Source organism: Spinacia oleracea, chromosome 1 (assembly GCF_020520425.1).
Source record: "Spinacia oleracea cultivar Varoflay chromosome 1, BTI_SOV_V1, whole genome shotgun sequence".
Classification (NCBI taxonomy): Eukaryota; Viridiplantae; Streptophyta; class Magnoliopsida; order Caryophyllales; family Amaranthaceae; genus Spinacia; species Spinacia oleracea.
The window spans coordinates 102,040,301-102,057,171 of NC_079487.1; the positions used below are offsets into that span (position 1 = coordinate 102,040,301).

General features: G+C 37.0%; 1 protein-coding gene across 1 annotated transcript; it reads left to right on the forward strand.

Annotated features, from left to right (window-relative positions):
* The first annotated feature begins 375 nt into the window (after positions 1–375).
* On the forward strand, positions 376–16,670 carry LOC110804415 (ATP-dependent zinc metalloprotease FTSH 12, chloroplastic). The gene is made up of 19 exons (XM_022010007.2): positions 376–906; positions 1,824–2,008; positions 4,212–4,438; positions 5,349–5,626; positions 6,215–6,292; positions 6,382–6,624; positions 6,712–6,852; positions 7,015–7,182; positions 7,919–8,031; positions 9,063–9,279; positions 9,719–9,790; positions 12,692–12,811; positions 12,892–13,008; positions 13,097–13,273; positions 13,986–14,105; positions 14,182–14,256; positions 15,072–15,179; positions 15,806–15,886; positions 16,087–16,670. The coding sequence occupies exons 1-19, from the start codon at positions 520–522 to the stop codon at positions 16,162–16,164; spliced, it is 2,985 nt and encodes a 994-aa protein (XP_021865699.1). The 5' UTR covers positions 376–519; the 3' UTR covers positions 16,165–16,670.
* Positions 16,671–16,871: the final 201 nt, after the last annotated feature.

Sequence of the window (16,871 nt, forward strand, 5' to 3'; positions counted from 1 at the left end):
ATCTGACCATTATTCAATTCGTACCTGCATTTATCAAACACATAAATCCGATCCATTTGACACAATTATTTATACCCACACTTATGGCAGGCCCGACACGGAAAAAGCCCTACCCAATACGCACAAATAAAACACTATCCCGCTACACGGACCAAGTAGCGGGCCATGGACCACAACTTTTTTTGAAAAGAGCACAATCCTTTACGACAAAGCACACTAAATATAGTAATATTTCATATTAGATTTACCACGACGACCCGTATTTTCGACCCGATCTGATACAGAGCGGGCTTGGCATGGACCAAGACCCGTTCAGTCTGCCATAGCCCAACCCGAACCGACCCACCGCCATTTTTGTGTCCATGTCTCCAATTCTCCATGACAGTTCACATTTGGAAAACCTCCCCTCTAAACCTCCAAGTCCCCGGATAAACCCCAGCTCCTCCACAACAACACTCAAGCATGTTCTTCTACCCTTGACAAAGCTAATAACACTCCAACGATTCTCCTCAAATTTCCATGTCTTCAACAATTCTCATCCCCAATCTCCAAACAAAACTCTTCTTCAAACCCCTATCCCCATCCCCATCACCATGCCGTCGCAAAAAGTTCAAATCTTCCCGCCCCAGACCCTTATTCATAGCTTCTGCTTCTGGGAATCCAAATGGGTTTTCCTGGGAAAGGCTTTCGAGCTCCATTCGTCTCGGTTCGGAGCGATTTCTGACCAAATTTGGCGAGGCAGTGATGAAGGAGACTGGCATTGATTCTGGGGATGCACAGAAGTTCATTTCTCGAGTTTCGAGCCAGGTTGAGGATACTGCGAGTAACTTTGAAGCTGGGTTCCATCGTTTTAGGTTTCAATTGGTTCCTGAATTCTTCAATTGGAACAAATGGGATAATTGGAAAGTAAGCCTTCTTTTTTCTTTTTCTTGTCTAATGCTGTAATTAAAATGTTGTTTTATTGTGAAAATGAATACATTTTTGTTGAAGTATATGACTTTTGTGGAGATAAATGCATTTTTTGTGTTGAATCATTTGGTTAAATGACAGCTTTGGGATGGAGAAGCCTTGAACTCTTAATTTCAATGGCAAATTATGTTTGGAGATCAATGAAAATGTTTTGTTGTTGGTGCTGTTGAAAGGGTGAATTCACTCTTAGTTGTGTTAGAATATGATAGTTTTTATGAACTCTGACACTTCTTTTTTCTTCTGGAATACTGAAAATTCATAGGTGCACCTAACCGTGATAGTCTGTTGTGGTGAAAATTCTAAGCTCTAGGTGTATTCGGGTGTATATAGATGTTCTCCAAATACTCTTATATTTAATGGCTGTTCCAAAATGTGTATGAGTTGAGCTTTTATCATTGCCTTTAGTAATGTACTGTATGAAGAAGTTTGTGCTTTTGCAGTCAAGGTATTATTATTTCACCCTAGTTGACTATGTGGAAGGAAATGCCTGTAAGATGAACCAACAAGTGGTGTTGATGCAAATTTTTATTTTCCCATTGCCTTTTGTTTGGTTAGAGCAATAGACTAACCAGATCCATGTGATTGCATTGATTGATGTTTACGTCAGCCGTTGTGTGTATTTGTGTAACAATCTAATTATTTACAGAATATAAGTCACATTTAGCATATTCAAACATTAATTATCTCTAGACCAAGCTAATAGTTTGAAATCCATGTTCTGTCCCATGGCTATTATCTTGTATGGGATGTAACTTGTAAGAGTGTAAGACACATGAAACTGATTGATTAGCGTCTCTACCCCAAATTTATATATTTCTTAAATTTGCTAGTATGGCTAATATGTCCTTCTCCAGGACGTAAAAAATTGGGAACCTAAACGCCTTGGTGTCTTGTTTCTCTATTTGATTGCTATTGTCGTTTCTTCTCGAAAAATTTACACTGGTCTTCAAGCTCCTCGCATTGCGCATGAGAAGAAAGAGTTGATGGAAGCGTATATGGAGGCATTGATTCCTGATCCAACATCAAGTAATATCAGGAGGTAAGTTACAGCTACGTGGCCTCCATTGAAATAATCAGCTAACTAGGCAAATTTACCTAATTCTTCCTTTAGCAGTTAAGATATAATAGAAGAAGACACCTATACTGTAGTTACTATTTTATTCTTTCTAACATTGATGAGAATACATTTTAGGAAGGATCTTGTCTCCAAGTATTTTCAGCATGAATATATGGCTTTATGTAACTTGAGATATTTAATTATGTGCCTATCGGTGCCACAGAAAACTATGATTCTCCATATTCTATGACACCGAAAAATTGATCACTGCTCTTGGGTTGCATATAAAATTGTTGAATTTTAGGCCAATCTTGGGGGCACTTGCTCACTTGTCGCTTTTTTGCTTAATATCCATGTTCCAGACCTCTCTTCCTTCACATGAGAGGATGAATATGGTGGTCTCCCTAAAGAGGACATGTTCCTAACCTAGATATTTTACTTGATAATTAAAGAAAAAAGAAATTAAAAAAAACTAGAAACAAATTATGCCTTATCTTAGTCGTGGGAGGCTAGCATTTGTAATATACCAAGATAATTTTGTTATTCACTTCCAACCCACCAGAAGGAAGAGAATAATTAGTATTAGCTGTATTACTACAATTTACTAGTCTTATCAATAGTCATATGAGGGAGCATCTCTCCAGGGGAAGAGATGGAGTTCATTGATGGTTAGTGGGTGCAAAGGGAGGAGGTGGCGGTGTGACATTTGCTATATGCTAAAGATTGGTTTTGTTCACTTTGTTAATGTTTTTTGGAAGATAGAATAGAGTAGAGATTCCATGAGTGATGATTACTCTAAATGGTAGGCCAAATTACTTCCAAAACTAAAACCCTACCTAATATTATGTATGGGATTCTTGTTAGTTAGGAAATGTAAGAAAAACTAAAATAGGAGAAAACTACTGTCTCCGTATTCATATTTTCTACTCACTTTCCGTTTTCATCCCTATTTCTAAGTTTTACTCACTTTTACTTTATTCCATTTTTTGCAACATTTTATTAGATTTTTACCATTCACCACCCCACCTTTTGGGACCCTATTGTATTTAATAAATCCCCTACTCTATATCTCTTTCCTATTTAAAGTTAAAGTACCCACATGGCCACATGGGTGATCCATCTTGTTAATTTTCCTTGGTTTATGTGTCACAACTGCGTAGAACTCACAAAAAAGGAGGGAGTTCTATAAGAAGTTGTTTAATTTACTTAGTATAATTATTTGCTCATCTAATGGAAAACTATTGAAAAGTAATAGGATTATACGGTATTCAGTCTACTAATTGGAGGTGAAGATATATGGGAGGTGTTACTAGGAATCTAGCAAAGTTAATGAAATTCTTGCTTCAATTTGTTTCCCAAGAGAGCAAAATTTGTAACATGAATGAGAAGGTCCCAACTGCCAAGAATATGGAAGAATCATTTTAACAGGGAAAATACATTCCATTAATATGGAAAATAATTACTCCAATCAGAACTCATTAATTTCTTTTATGAAACCTACGGGGTATTTTACTTCTAGTATGAGGTATGAGTTTGAAATGAGTAAAATACTAAAATCTAAGCCCAATAACTTAAACTCATAAGGTATGGGGTTTAGAAACCCTTGGGAGCAGTGGCGAAGCCACTATGCGTCAATTTTTTTTTTTAAGAAACGTTATACCTTGTTTTTTTTATTAAAATAAATAAATTAATACGGATTAAATAATTATTTATTAACATGCCGTCATCCCGACTTAAAAGTCTTGGCTCCGCCACTACTTGGGAGGGAGGGTGGGGGGAGGTGGGTTTGGCTCATACCATATCTCTAGGTATCAAATTTAGGGGATTATATTTGACGTGAGCCAAATACAATAAGGTATCAAGTTCCAAACATATACTACTCTGGTTTCATTCATAATTCCAAACAAATACCACTATGCAAATCAAATGCCCACTTTTAAATTCTGTTTGAGAGCAGTTAACCAAAGACGGGCTAGCACTGAGAAGATGCTACCGACTGCTGCTTCACACTAGCCTTTAGAGTGTGAAAGTTGAGATATTGGTTGTCATGGTGTCTTGAATTTTGATACAGGTTTACTCTAAACAGGCATAATAATATGTGTTTATCCTAGAAAGTAAAAGTGGGGATTTGGTGCTTGGTAACTTTGAGATGTTTCTAAATGTCTTGGAACTTCCGTAAATGCAGGTTGAAGAAAGGCATGTGGAGAAAAACAATGCCTAAAGGACTAAAAATGAAGAAGTTTGTTGAAGGACCCAATGGGACTCTAATTCATGATAGTTCATATGTTGGAGAAGATGCTTGGGATGAAGATATAAATCACCCTCTGGAAAATGTGAAAGGAATTATCAACAATGATACAAGTTTAAGTGCAGAAGAGAAGAGAGCAGTTCAAAGTGAGATTGGGGTTTCAGGTTAGTAAATAACCTTATATTGTTTATAAAAACTTTGGTTGGTAAGAGAAATTATAAAAACTTTGGTTGGTAAGAGAATTTTTGACTTAATTCATGATGTTTTCTTAAATCTTAGGTTTTGTCTTCATCCACTTGATGCTTTCTTAAATCTTGTTGCACTGTATCTTTCGTGAAATAACTTACTTGTCAATGCATGTATCTGTGTCAATTCTTATGTCCTGTTTGCTTGTCTGGCACTTTGGTTTGACTTATTAAACAGAGGATTTGAATGAAATCTAAGGGTATGGAATAAAATGATAGTTAGAACCCAGCCACCTGAAACTCTTCCAATTTCCCTTTCTTAAAAGTTTGTGGTCGGAATTCCTGCTATCGTTTACTCTCTTAACCTAACCTTTCACTTCTCTTGCTTCACGTTTCACGGATGGTTCCTTGTGACGGTTCATGTTAGCCAACCCCGAATCATTTTGGGACTAAGGCTTTGTTGTTGTATTCTATAATTATCATTTTGATGCCGGTTGAAGGTGGATATTATGTGAACCCCAAACATGAAGGGCTTGCCAAAATGCCAACGCCATTCACTCAATCCACAGTATATAAAGCAACCGAACATTTGGTCTGGTTTTATTTGATACCTTACAGATTTCATACCTTTCCCAGAGGTGAACCCAATGGGGCAGTACTTCTTTAGGAGGTAGGTAATGGAGCTAGGTCTTGATATTTCCATATGAGATACTGAGTTGAATAAGTTTTCGTTGGAGATTGAATTTATACAAGGAGCTACATTACCGAATTTCAATTTTTTTAAATGCATATGCTAGATACATTAACTCAAAGTATTTTCTCTTTCTTTGAAGTTTTGCTAATTTTCATTGTCTAATCTTGCAAGCTTTCGTTCTCTTTTGCATGGCAGCTCAAAAGCAAGTGCTTACAGGATCATGGCGAGAAAGGCTTAAGGAATGGACGGAAATTCTGGAAAAGGAGAAGTTGGCAGAGCAAATAAGCCCTTTAAATGTAAAATATTCAGTTGAATTTGACATGGATGAAGTTGAAGACAGTCTTCGAAAAGATGTTTTAGAAAAGGCATCAGATGCAAAAGGAGCTAGGGCTTCATGGATATCTAAGCGTTGGTGGCGGTATCGACCCAAACTACCATATACTTACTTTCTTGACAAGCTCAATAGCTCAGAGGTAAATTCAATGTCCTTGCTTTATTATTCTGTGCTGCCCCATTGCTAGTATTTGGAGAACATCTGAATTCCTATATTGTTCAATTGTTTAAACAGCGAACAGCGCAGTGCTGTCCATAAAACATTGTGATCAACTCAAAATATTTGCCAATCCTCCAACGATAGTTTAATATGAAGAAGAATCTCACGATCTTGTCACGTCTGTTGCTCCGTCCCTGATGTGGAAAATGTTTAGCTTCTTCTTTCTCAAAACAATAGTCTTTAGTATGGATGATTTTAATTAGGGAATCTCTTTACTGGAAGGTAAAATGAGAAAGTGATGATTATAGAATATAACAGTTTCACAATTATGGACTTTTCTTAGTAGGATTAGTTTGAAGAATGAAGACTTGAAGAGGTTATTTAGAGTGGTGGTTAGTTTCCTTAACTAGATATCCTGCTTAGCATGTACTATTTATTTGGTAGAGTGAAACTTGAAGACGAGTCATGAGTTGTGTACATTTTTTTCAAAAAAAAAAGTAGGTTCTTAATGTGCAGATTTTCTGCTTCAATTTCCGAATATTCTTGATCTTCTAGATAACTTTGGCAGGTTGCTGCTGCTGTCTTCACCGAAGATCTGAAGAGGTTGTATGTGACAATGAAGGAAGGTTTCCCGTTGGAGTACGTTGTAAGTATATGTACAAGTTGCCTACATGAGATGGATAAATATATCTTTTAAGTTTCTCATTATTAATTTTTTTTATTTCCCTTTGGTAGGTTGATATCCCTCTAGATCCATACTTGTTTGAGACTATTACAAATTCCGGGGTTGAGGTGGATCTTCTTCAGAAACGGCAAATCCATTATTTTATGAAAGTTTTGATTGCATTATTACCTGGAATTCTGGTTTTGTGGTTTATGCGAGAGTCCTTGATGCTACTGCACATAGCTTCAAGCCGCTTTCTTTATAAGAAGTATAACCAACTGTTTGACATGGCATACGCAGAGAACTTTATTTTGGTAATTATTCATATCTTGGTAATAGCTGTAATATTTTTCTGTCTAGTTGGCTAATTTGTTATCTGATTCCATCTGAATGTTTTGTAGCCTGTTGGTGAAGATGTTGAAACGAAGGCAATGTACAAAGAAGTAATATTAGGGGGTGACGTTTGGGATCTTCTTGATGAAATAATGGTATACATGAGAAACCCTATGCAGTTCTTTGAAAGGGAGGTGCAGTTTGTGAGGGTAATGTTCTTGTTATACCCCACTAACTAGTATGAATACTATTTTTTTTTTCTTGGTTATTTTGTGATTTAGCATTGTTTCCAGATCTTTCTGGTTTTATGATGGAACCTACAACCTTATGTGCGGATGATGTATAAGTGGTTTATCATGTTTTTGTTGCAGGGTATTCTTCTTTCAGGACCTCCAGGTACTGGAAAAACACTATTTGCAAGAACACTTTCAAAGGAAAGTGGTTTGCCTTTTGTGTTTGCTTCAGGGGCAGAGTTTACTGATAGTGAGAAAAGTGGTGCAGCAAGGATCAACGAAATATTTTCAATAGCACGGAGAAATGTAACTGCTGTTCTTCTCTGTTACTTTTTTGTTTTTAAGAAGGAAATGTTTGCTTGGTTCGTAATCACATTGCAATAGGAACAAGGGTTGCAAGATTTGCAATACTTGAGCTATTATTATGCATGTTTAGCCATTTAGTGGGAATTGTGGTTGGAGGGGGACAACAGGCTTTTCTACAGTATCCCTCTTACAGGGTGTCTTCGTTCTGATTTGTAGGAACAGTTTGTGGTTCATTTCTTTTGGATGTACAGTGATTGAAATTCACGTGTTTACTTTGATAGAACTTCTTGCACTCTACCATTAGAAACTTCATTAGAAATCTTTTTTGGAGCAGAATCATGTGGGGACAGTGTGAAGTGAAGTAATTTATGGTGAATTTGTTGGACGTAAACAAAACTACGATATCCTAATTCCTAAGTAACTTGAGTCTTGTCTTAATAGAAAAGAATACAGCTGGTTATGTGGCGTAGGCTTGCAATTGTTTAGGATTTTCTCCAAAGATAATGAATGAGAACCCAGCATTTGTGGATTTGATTTTAGGTGGATGTAATCCTTTGCTGGAAAATGTGCTCCCTTTTATCTTTTAAGCTCATTGCTGTAACTATCTGGGAATTAATATTTTTGGTGAAATAAATGCCTGCTCTGTATTTGGGAATTTGATTATTGTAACTTTTTTTTTTGATAACATGTAATTGCTTGATTAATTGATGGCATTTGTTCTTCATCTGCTCTGTAGGCTCCGTCATTTGTTTTCATCGATGAAATTGATGCCATAGCGGGAAGGCATGCTAGAAATGATCCTCGAAGAAGAGCAACATTCGAGGCCTTAATTTCTCAGCTGGATGGAGAGTAAGACACTCTGTCTTTGCTTGTTTCTGTTGAATTGTTAAGTTTCTTTGTTGTTTTGATAATTATTGTTCCTGTGAACAAAAAAGACACAACTAACTAAAGCATATCGGCTTTTAGATTGTTTTAAAAAGTTGGCGGACAAATAGGAAGAGGATAGTTTGAGGAGTGAGAGTAGGTAAAATTGGACGTAAAGATTTGAAGATGATAGTTTGATTTCTTTTCTTTTTCTACCCAAGCACAAAAGTAAAATTGGGGGTTTTGTATTTCTTTCCCTCTCTCCTCTCTCCACCAAACAGCCCCTATATCTGAGCAAAAGATCGAATCCTTGCTGGCTAAAGTTTATGTTGATGGGACACTGCGGTGGCGATAAAACCCAACGTAGATCCCGGTTCTCGTGTGAAGGGTTATGATTGTCAATACCCCACAAGAGGGTTTTCTGTATTTTACTGCACTTCGTACAGCACGCTGTTAACACATGTTTATCATACCACTAGGAAATTTACACTAGGCCACTCCCAAGGCTTCACATGCGAGAAGCATTTAAAATCCACGCCATAGAAATGCTTAATATACATTATCTGTGTGGTAGATATCATGGTTTCCAACAACTTGGTATGTGCTGATTTTTTGTCAGTACTTTTTGATTTGGTTCTGGTCTATGTTACTCAACTCTTCATTTTGCCTCAAGTACCCGTGTCGGATCCTCAACACTCCAACATGGGTAGGGACACTCCGACACTTCATTTTCGACTTAAATCTTGGAATTTTTTCACAATTTAGCCGAGTCGGACACTTGGACACGTACCCGTGTCCGACACTAGTACCCGAGTCCAAGTAACATTGGTTCTGGTAGTTGGTGTATAATGTTTTTATCTTCTCCAATAAATGTAAATCTTCTAATTCTAAAAAACAATATTTTGATCTTATCTAAAAGTAACTAAATACTAGTCACTCAGCCAGCAGCACTTGGAATATGCCTTGTTTTATTGTATTTGTATAATTCATTGAACTATTTTTCTTGTGTTTTGTAGCAAAGTGAAGACTGGGGTTGACCGGTTCTCGCTTAGACAAGCAGTGATTTTCATCTGTGCGACTAATAGACCAGATGAATTAGACATAGAATTTGTCCGTGCAGGACGTATAGACCGTCGTTTGTACATCGGATTGCCTGATGCAAAGCAGCGAGTGCAAATTTTCGGGGTGCATAGTACAGGGAAGCAGCTGGCTGAAGATGTTGATTTTGGAAAGGTGAGGGAACTTTTAGTATTCACTTGTCAGTTGCTTGACCAGCACAAATTAGTAAAATTTCAACAAGCTTCGAGCAATCAGTGGTCAAAGAAATTGGTTCATTTTATTAGCCAAACTCTCTCTCTCTCTCTCTCTAATGTCATTCATTCTAAACTATTTCAGATAATGGGTGGTAACCTTTCTAAAGTGAACTATGTTCGTTAGGATGATGGTATTTATCACAGTATATTGCATGTGTAATAATTTTGTTTATTTTGTGACACGAGCTTTATTTAGCAGAAGAGGAAATCAACCTCTGTGGTTTGTTGTATGCATTCTGCCATTTTTATCCTTATCCTACAAAAAAGAGCCATATAACATTCACATGTGGCATTATTTCATCTACTAGCTGTCTGGATTGAGGATACTTGAATACCTCTGATAGATTTTCATACTACAGCTTGTGTTTCGCACTGTTGGCTATTCCGGGGCTGATATCCGCAATCTTGTCAATGAAGCAGGAATAATGTCTGTAAGTTAATGTTTCTTCTAGTTATTTTATGCATGCTGTTGTTCATACCGTTCGTATATATGTTGCTTTATAGTCCATTCCCAAAAAACTTCTTATCTTTCGTGTAGTCCCCATATGATTAAGGGTGTGTACTTTTGAACAAATTTTCATAATTTTCAGCTCAGTTCAATTTATTAAAATTAAGTTTATTGTCGGCTCAATTAAGTAAAGCACAAATAAGTTCAGTTCAGTACTAAAAACATAAAATATTCAGTTATGTCTGACTTTGGTTCAATTCAAATCAGTACAAATAAGTTTAGTGTTCCACACAAGTTATTTTACTGTAAAGAATAGTTGACCACCAACACCACCACTATAGTACCAACTTCCACTACCACCCTGCATAACCTCTGATTCCGGCGGCCATTGGTGGAAGTTAAGTTTTAAATGAAGAACGAGGTTTTTTGTGTTTTTAAATTTTCTTTTATATCTATCAAATATTACACTAGTGATTGTCAATATTTGGGGAATCCCCACCAGGCCACCACTAGTATTATTGGATTTCTGCAGACTGGTTGATGTATTTCGTAACTTCTATATATTTGTGCTGTGGGTGATTTTGTGTTCTACTGAGTGAGGGTCCAGTGACATGGTGTAATACATTGTGTTGATGATGCTGGGTTAAAAAATGGAGTTGTTGGTGCTAGTAAACAGACGAATCCTTTATGCTGCGTAAAGTTATCTACTAGCAGAAGTTGGGTAAAAATGTGAATAAGAGGTACTTTTTATGAGAGAGAAATAGAGAATAGAGTGTTTCCTTTTAAAGCTACTATTTTACCCTAATCTTATACATGGGGGTAACTAGTTAAATCAGTAGGGGCTTTGTACTACATGGGGTTGCATGCAAATCAGCATAATTCAATCAGTTGGGCCTCGTGCCTTGTGACTCCTCTTGCCAATTTGTCAGCTACTTAGTAGGCACTTCTTCCCATAAATACAACTAAACTAAAACTTAGCTTTGTGCTAGGGTGGTCCACAATTTCTTTCCAGGTGAGAATGCATTGACACCACCTTTGGTATCTGAGATATGGTGAAAATTTTCCATCCAGCACTGCACCACTTCAAGCCATGGAGATTGGAGAATAGCAAGTTATTGAACAATAGGTTGGGAGAGAGATATGACTTTCATCATGAAACTAGTGTCCCTGTTAAGTAGGAGTAAAAAGAGTCATTGACATTGATTTTAAAGGATTGGCTAGCGCGCGCGCGGGGGGGGGGGGGGGGGGGGGGGTTGAGCGGGTCTGCCTTAAGTCATTATGCAGTGGAGGGTTGGGTGAAAATTAATTTACTTTAGGCTCATTTAAGTGAGGTTGATGGGTTACTTCTGATGGAACACCAAAGGCCCCTCTTCTGAACTTCCCAGAGAATGAAAACAAATTTATTACTCAATGAAACAGGGTATTAGGGTTAAACTTGCATCCAAGAGGTATTATGAATCCATTCAGATAGGGAAAGTTCAAGAAATTATTATTCAGACAACCTCTGAGGACATGCATAGGATATCAGAGATAGAACCGTGCTGTTGGAATAGAAGAGAATTAGAAGGAAGTCGGTCCCTAGCTAAGCCAGCAAGAAAATCTGATTTTAGGGGACAGTTAACTGACCAGACCCATCTAAAATCCACCAAGTTATCATTATTGTTAGTTATGGAAAGCCATAGAAATTGTAGGCAGCGGCAGAGTTAAAGTCTTTTTCTTTTCCAAGTAAGTACTAAGTAAACAGGCAGGTGATTCCATTTCGAGGGATGGTATGTATAACATTGACAAGATCTTGGCTAAGGAGGAATGCTTCAAGTCCCAATCACCATATCTGATGTGAACTTCTATTTCAGACTCTCTTCCTCTAAGAAAGGGTGCCCCTCATTTGGGATCTAATTGGCAAATACAATTCTAGTCATTGAACCAGAAAGAAACAAGATCTCCTTCTCCCAGAACCCAAGTTTGGAATTTATTATATTTAGGGTAAAACATTACGCTTTCTTTAATCCTCTTCAGATGTGAGAACCTTTGGAGAGTGTTTACTTAGGTTACAGTACATTGCTTGGATGACTTAAGAAGCCATATTTTCAGGAAAGAAGGTTCCTATTAGAAGAACTTTATTTGTAATCTAGAATCTAGGTCTTCTTATCCCAAGACTACCTTTCTCTCTACGGTTAGCCACTTTTTCCTAAGAAACATGCAAAGAATTCTTCCAGACCATCGATTCTATACGCTTATGCAAGAAGGCAGTCCTGGGGAAATTAAGTAATTAAGCACCAGAATTTGTAACAGAATTGAGTGGGAAGGATAAACATGGTATTTCCTGAGAAGCTCAATAGAGGATGTACTGAGAAGGAAGCAAGGTGTTTGGATGAAAAGGGGAGAGAAGCATGTGAGAGGATCATTCAGGAAAGTAGCGAGAGAACCTAACGAGAGTGGATAAGTTTTAAACTAACTGAGATCACACTGATCTATCAAGTGTCCATGCTATCTAAAAATTCCATTTTCTATCTAATTTTCTTTGCATTTTCCTTTTCCCTTGAACTGGTTGACTTATTAAGTTATTAGCAAAACAAGATGATTTTTTTTCTGGTCAATCCACAAAAGAATAGGCATTTTGCGAGATAAAAGAAAGGCAACATAGAGCTTCTTTTTATCATGTCTTGAAAATGGAGTCAAGACACATCTTCAGGGCAGTGAGACAACAATTCCATGTTCTCTCTGTCTCAATGTACTTTTCTTTTAGTTGTTGTTCTCTCTGTGTATGTATTTTTCTTTCAGTTGTCCCCCCCTCCTTGTTTGTGTGCGTGGGACGTGCATATCTCTTTTTTATGCAGCTTTTATAAAAGGCTTTTAGTTTGGTTACTGAAAAAATAGCCTGCAGGTGAGGAAAGGGCATTCTATGATTTGCCAACAAGACGTTGTTGATGTCCTGGACAAGCAATTGCTCGAGGGTATGGGTGTGCTGCTAACCGAGGAGGAGCAGCAAAAATGTGAACAGAGTGTAAGTCTTAACATAGTGCCGACCTCTAATCAGTAATTGGTGATCTAGGCTATTTGTTAAGATGAAATGTTGTATGTCAGGTATCTCCTGAAAAGAAGAGTCTACTAGCCGTGCATGAAGCTGGTCATATAGTGTTAGCTCATCTATTTCCAAGATTCGATTGGCACGCTTTTTCTCAGCTGCTGCCTGGTGGTAAGGTAGGAGCTTTAATTAATCAGTCATTGGGGTGAAATTCTGGGCTTTGTGATTCTTAATTTCTTATCTAATATCTCCGAACCTGGACAGGAAACAGCCATATCTGTCTTTTATCCAAGGGAAGATATGGTGGACCAAGGATATACAACCTTTGGTTATATGATGATGCAAATGATTGTGGCTCATGGGGGCCGCTGTGCTGAACGTATTGTATATGGTGATGACGTAACTGATGGAGGAAAAGACGATCTAGAAAAGATCACAAAGGTCAGTCTCTATTGATCGTAATCTTGGTGTAGTGGGATGGTATGGTATGTTACTAAAAGATGACGTTACTGGTTCATATTTTTAACAGTGCTATTCTATTTCCCTCTCTCATTCTTCCTGTCTTTATTTCCCCCCCTTATGTTGTGACCGTCTCATTTTATCTCTTGTACTTAACATCTCTCAGCCTTTCAAGTTCCTTCCCTCTTGCAGTCTCTCCCTGTCTCCCTCACTTCCATCTTTTTCTTTAGCGGACTTATCCCTAAAATTGATTTATGCTATGCCATAGAAATTATAAAACAAGTCTAATACAAGTATAATATTTTGAAGTTTCTGAACCGCTAGTATGTTCTTTATTAACTTCCTGTAGAAATTGTCCTTTTTAATTTTCACCTTTGTTCTGCCTTTTATTTTATTATTTGTTTTTTAGTCAATTGTAGATTTTTTTTCTTTGAGAGTCGAACCTCTATCCCTCAACTTATTCTCCTAAAATTTTGGTTAAGATTGATGTTTCATATGCCCTGTTTCTTTACTTTGTTACTCTTCTCTGTAAAAGGTTACTAGATAGTGGGAGATTGTGCGAATAGCAATATGAACATGGATTTTGGATGGAAGATGGTCATTTGGGTTATGTTTGCCACATACATTCATATTTTAAGTGCTTATGTTCTGTTCAATTGCTTATTTTTAATTTTTTAGCTATTGCTTTGTTCAGATTGCTAGGGAGATGGTCATTAGCCCGAGAAATTCTAGGTTGGGACTAACAGCATTAACAAAAAAAATTGGGCTTATGGACCAACCAGACAGTCCAGATGGTGAATTGTTAAAATACAAGGTTTGTTTAGAGAGTTGTTTATAAATTATTTAATGCATCCTCAGGTACAAAACTGACCAACTGTACTATTTGATAGTGGGATGATCCACATGTGATTCCTGCAGAGATGACGATTGAAGTATCCGAACTCTTCACTCGAGAATTGACAAGGGTATTTATTTTATTCTCTTTGTATTAGTCCTCCATATGAATATGCAATTGGTATCACAGATTTTGACGCCATGTCTGAACGTTACAAGAGTACTCTACAAATATTCTCAATGGATTTTGTTTTTTATTATTTTAGAATTTCCAAATAATAGAAGCCCCCCCCCCCCCCCCCCCTAATTGATTCTAAAGAGTTTGTCATTGTACGAATTGAAATTTACTCTTAATAAATCTAAGTGGAAATACATGTGGAGTGTTCTGTCCGTGACTGACATATGTTGTTTTGAACAAATAGCATGAAATTGAATGATAGTGAAAAACTTTTTTGTGAAAAAACCACGCAACGATCATTGTTATTATTGCTTAATATTTCTAGTAATAGCTTCTTAGCTCTTAATCTTATACTTAGCCATGTAGGAGATTGGCTATGTTTAACAATTTCCTTTTTTTTCCCCCAAACTGTAAGCCTTCCGGAGGTTTTCCATTACTGGGTGATATGGCGGTCAGACTTTCCTTACTATGGACCTTTTTCTAACAGAAGATGGGAGGTGGGAGGTTGTTCAGATTTAACATTATGGAAAGAGGAAAACCGAGGTTTGATAGAACCAGATATATATAAAAAGAAGCTGAATGATATTTGATATGAACTTGGTTACCAGGCAACCATTATCGGTGCTGATTTGCATATATCTCATACTGATGGTGGAGGATGTATTTTCTTTTGTAGATTGTATTTGGTACTAACTTGATGTTTGTTATATTTAGATCAGTTATATTCACTTTACATCGTCTTAATTAGTTGGAAAACTCATTTGACAGTATATTGAAGAAACTGAAGAACTGGCAATCAAGGGTTTGAAGGAGAATAGACATATACTTGATGCAATTTCCAGGGAGCTGCTGGAAAAATCTAGGATCACTGGACTGGTAAGCTAACATGTTTCTGTAAAATATGTCTTCAAATGAGTTGGGAGTTTCAGATATTCTTAGAAACACCTAATACGTTATTGGGAAATTTGCAAATTACTACCTTAGTGACTTTGTGAATTACTACCTAGCTTGTTAAAAGTTGTCCATCACTACCTAGGTGTTTAGTTATTGTTGTCAATTGTTACCTTAGCCCATATTCCAACCAATTAGTCACTAATCATATCATAATCAACTGTTAATCATACTTTAATTATTTTAATACATTAATAAAATTAAAAAGTCCATTTCCGATAGAGCCAAAGATTCATTTGTTCTTTTGGTTGTGGGATGTAATGAACTAAATCAAAATGGCTCTTAAAACCCCTTCGCTTCCTTTCCATGAAGTAGAAGATGGTTGTCCCGTTGTCGTCCCGTATCGCTTTTGGGTCAATTGGAAACAACCTCTCTGCAGTTGCAGGGGTAAGGTTGTGTACACCCGACCTCCCCGTACCCCGCCTTTTGCGGGAGCCTCTTTGAGGCAATGGGGTAATGATAATGACAATGATAATGAATGACATTAATAAAATTAAAAATAAGTTTTAATTATCGTGAATGCTGATTGTCTTAATAATCTCCTGTTGCAGGATGTTGAGGATAGAATGAAAGGACTCTCTCCAATAATGTTTGAAGATTTTGTACAACCATTCCAAATTGATTTAGATGAGGTATTCTTTTTTCCCTATGCTTCTTTACTGTTTCCTCTCAAGTTTATGGAACCGAGCAGTGATGGTTTCATATGTGAAAATCTTTTAGCTCAATGTTGAAGTTGCTTTGTGAAATATTCAATGCTATGTAACTGTTGCATTATGCAAATGTCTTATGATAGTTGTTTATTAATTTAATATATTACTTTCTGAATTCGAAGGATGGTCCCGTGCCTCATAATGAGCGGTTACGTTACCAACCACTGGACATATACCCTGCACCACTTCACAGGAGTTAAGGCCCGCCAAGTTCATGTGATGTTGATCATTTCGCATCACTTGATGTACTGCAAGTGGTGAGACGGACAAACTCAATTTTTTCCTGGACTCTCATCAGGATGACAAGTCTCATCAAATGCTGGATATAGAGCTCGACATCACTTTTTAAGGATGCGTTTGGCAGCAACTTATCGAAGCAAATGCAAACATGGACCCGGCCTGCTACAAATCAAGATACAAAAATCAGGGTATTTTCGTGAGTCTCGTGGCCATTTCATTTTATACCTCGATTATTAGGGTTTGCCCACAAAACAGGTTTATCATGATTCATAGTGTATCATTGTAGATGTTTAGGTAATTTGTTGGAGCAGGAGAGACTGAGAGTATATATTTATGAGCCTCATCTATAGCCTGTAAATTTGTTGATTATATACTGGAATTCTTCTTTTACAAGAATATTGTCTACAATAAAAAAAAAAAAAAAATGGAAGGGAGCTACAAATGAAATAGCAGTTGCACTTTTCTAGCTGATACACTTTATGTAGAAGGATCCTCAAATTATCATCTCAAAGTTTGACCAGTGAAATCTTGATAGTCTGCAAGTTTATACAGGAGCCCAACAACCATTCTTCTTTGTTGCGCCAGGGGCGTTTGCCGCTGCTTGACGAAGTATAGTCTTTACAAGTCTGCATAGCGACCTCCATTATTATTATTATTACTAATAATG

What these genes read in the sequence shown, in the direction of transcription:
- LOC110804415 (XM_022010007.2), top strand. Translation starts at nt 520, where the DNA reads ATGTCTTCAACAATTCTCATCCCCAATCTCCAAACAAAACTCTTCTTC. An exon ending in ACAAGCTCAATAGCTCAGAG is followed by an intron (nt 5,627 to 6,214) that starts GTAAATTCAATG and finishes TAACTTTGGCAG; the next exon opens with GTTGCTGCTGCTGTCTTCAC. An exon ending in AATCTAGGATCACTGGACTG is followed by an intron (nt 15,180 to 15,805) that starts GTAAGCTAACAT and finishes CTCCTGTTGCAG; the next exon opens with GATGTTGAGGATAGAATGAA.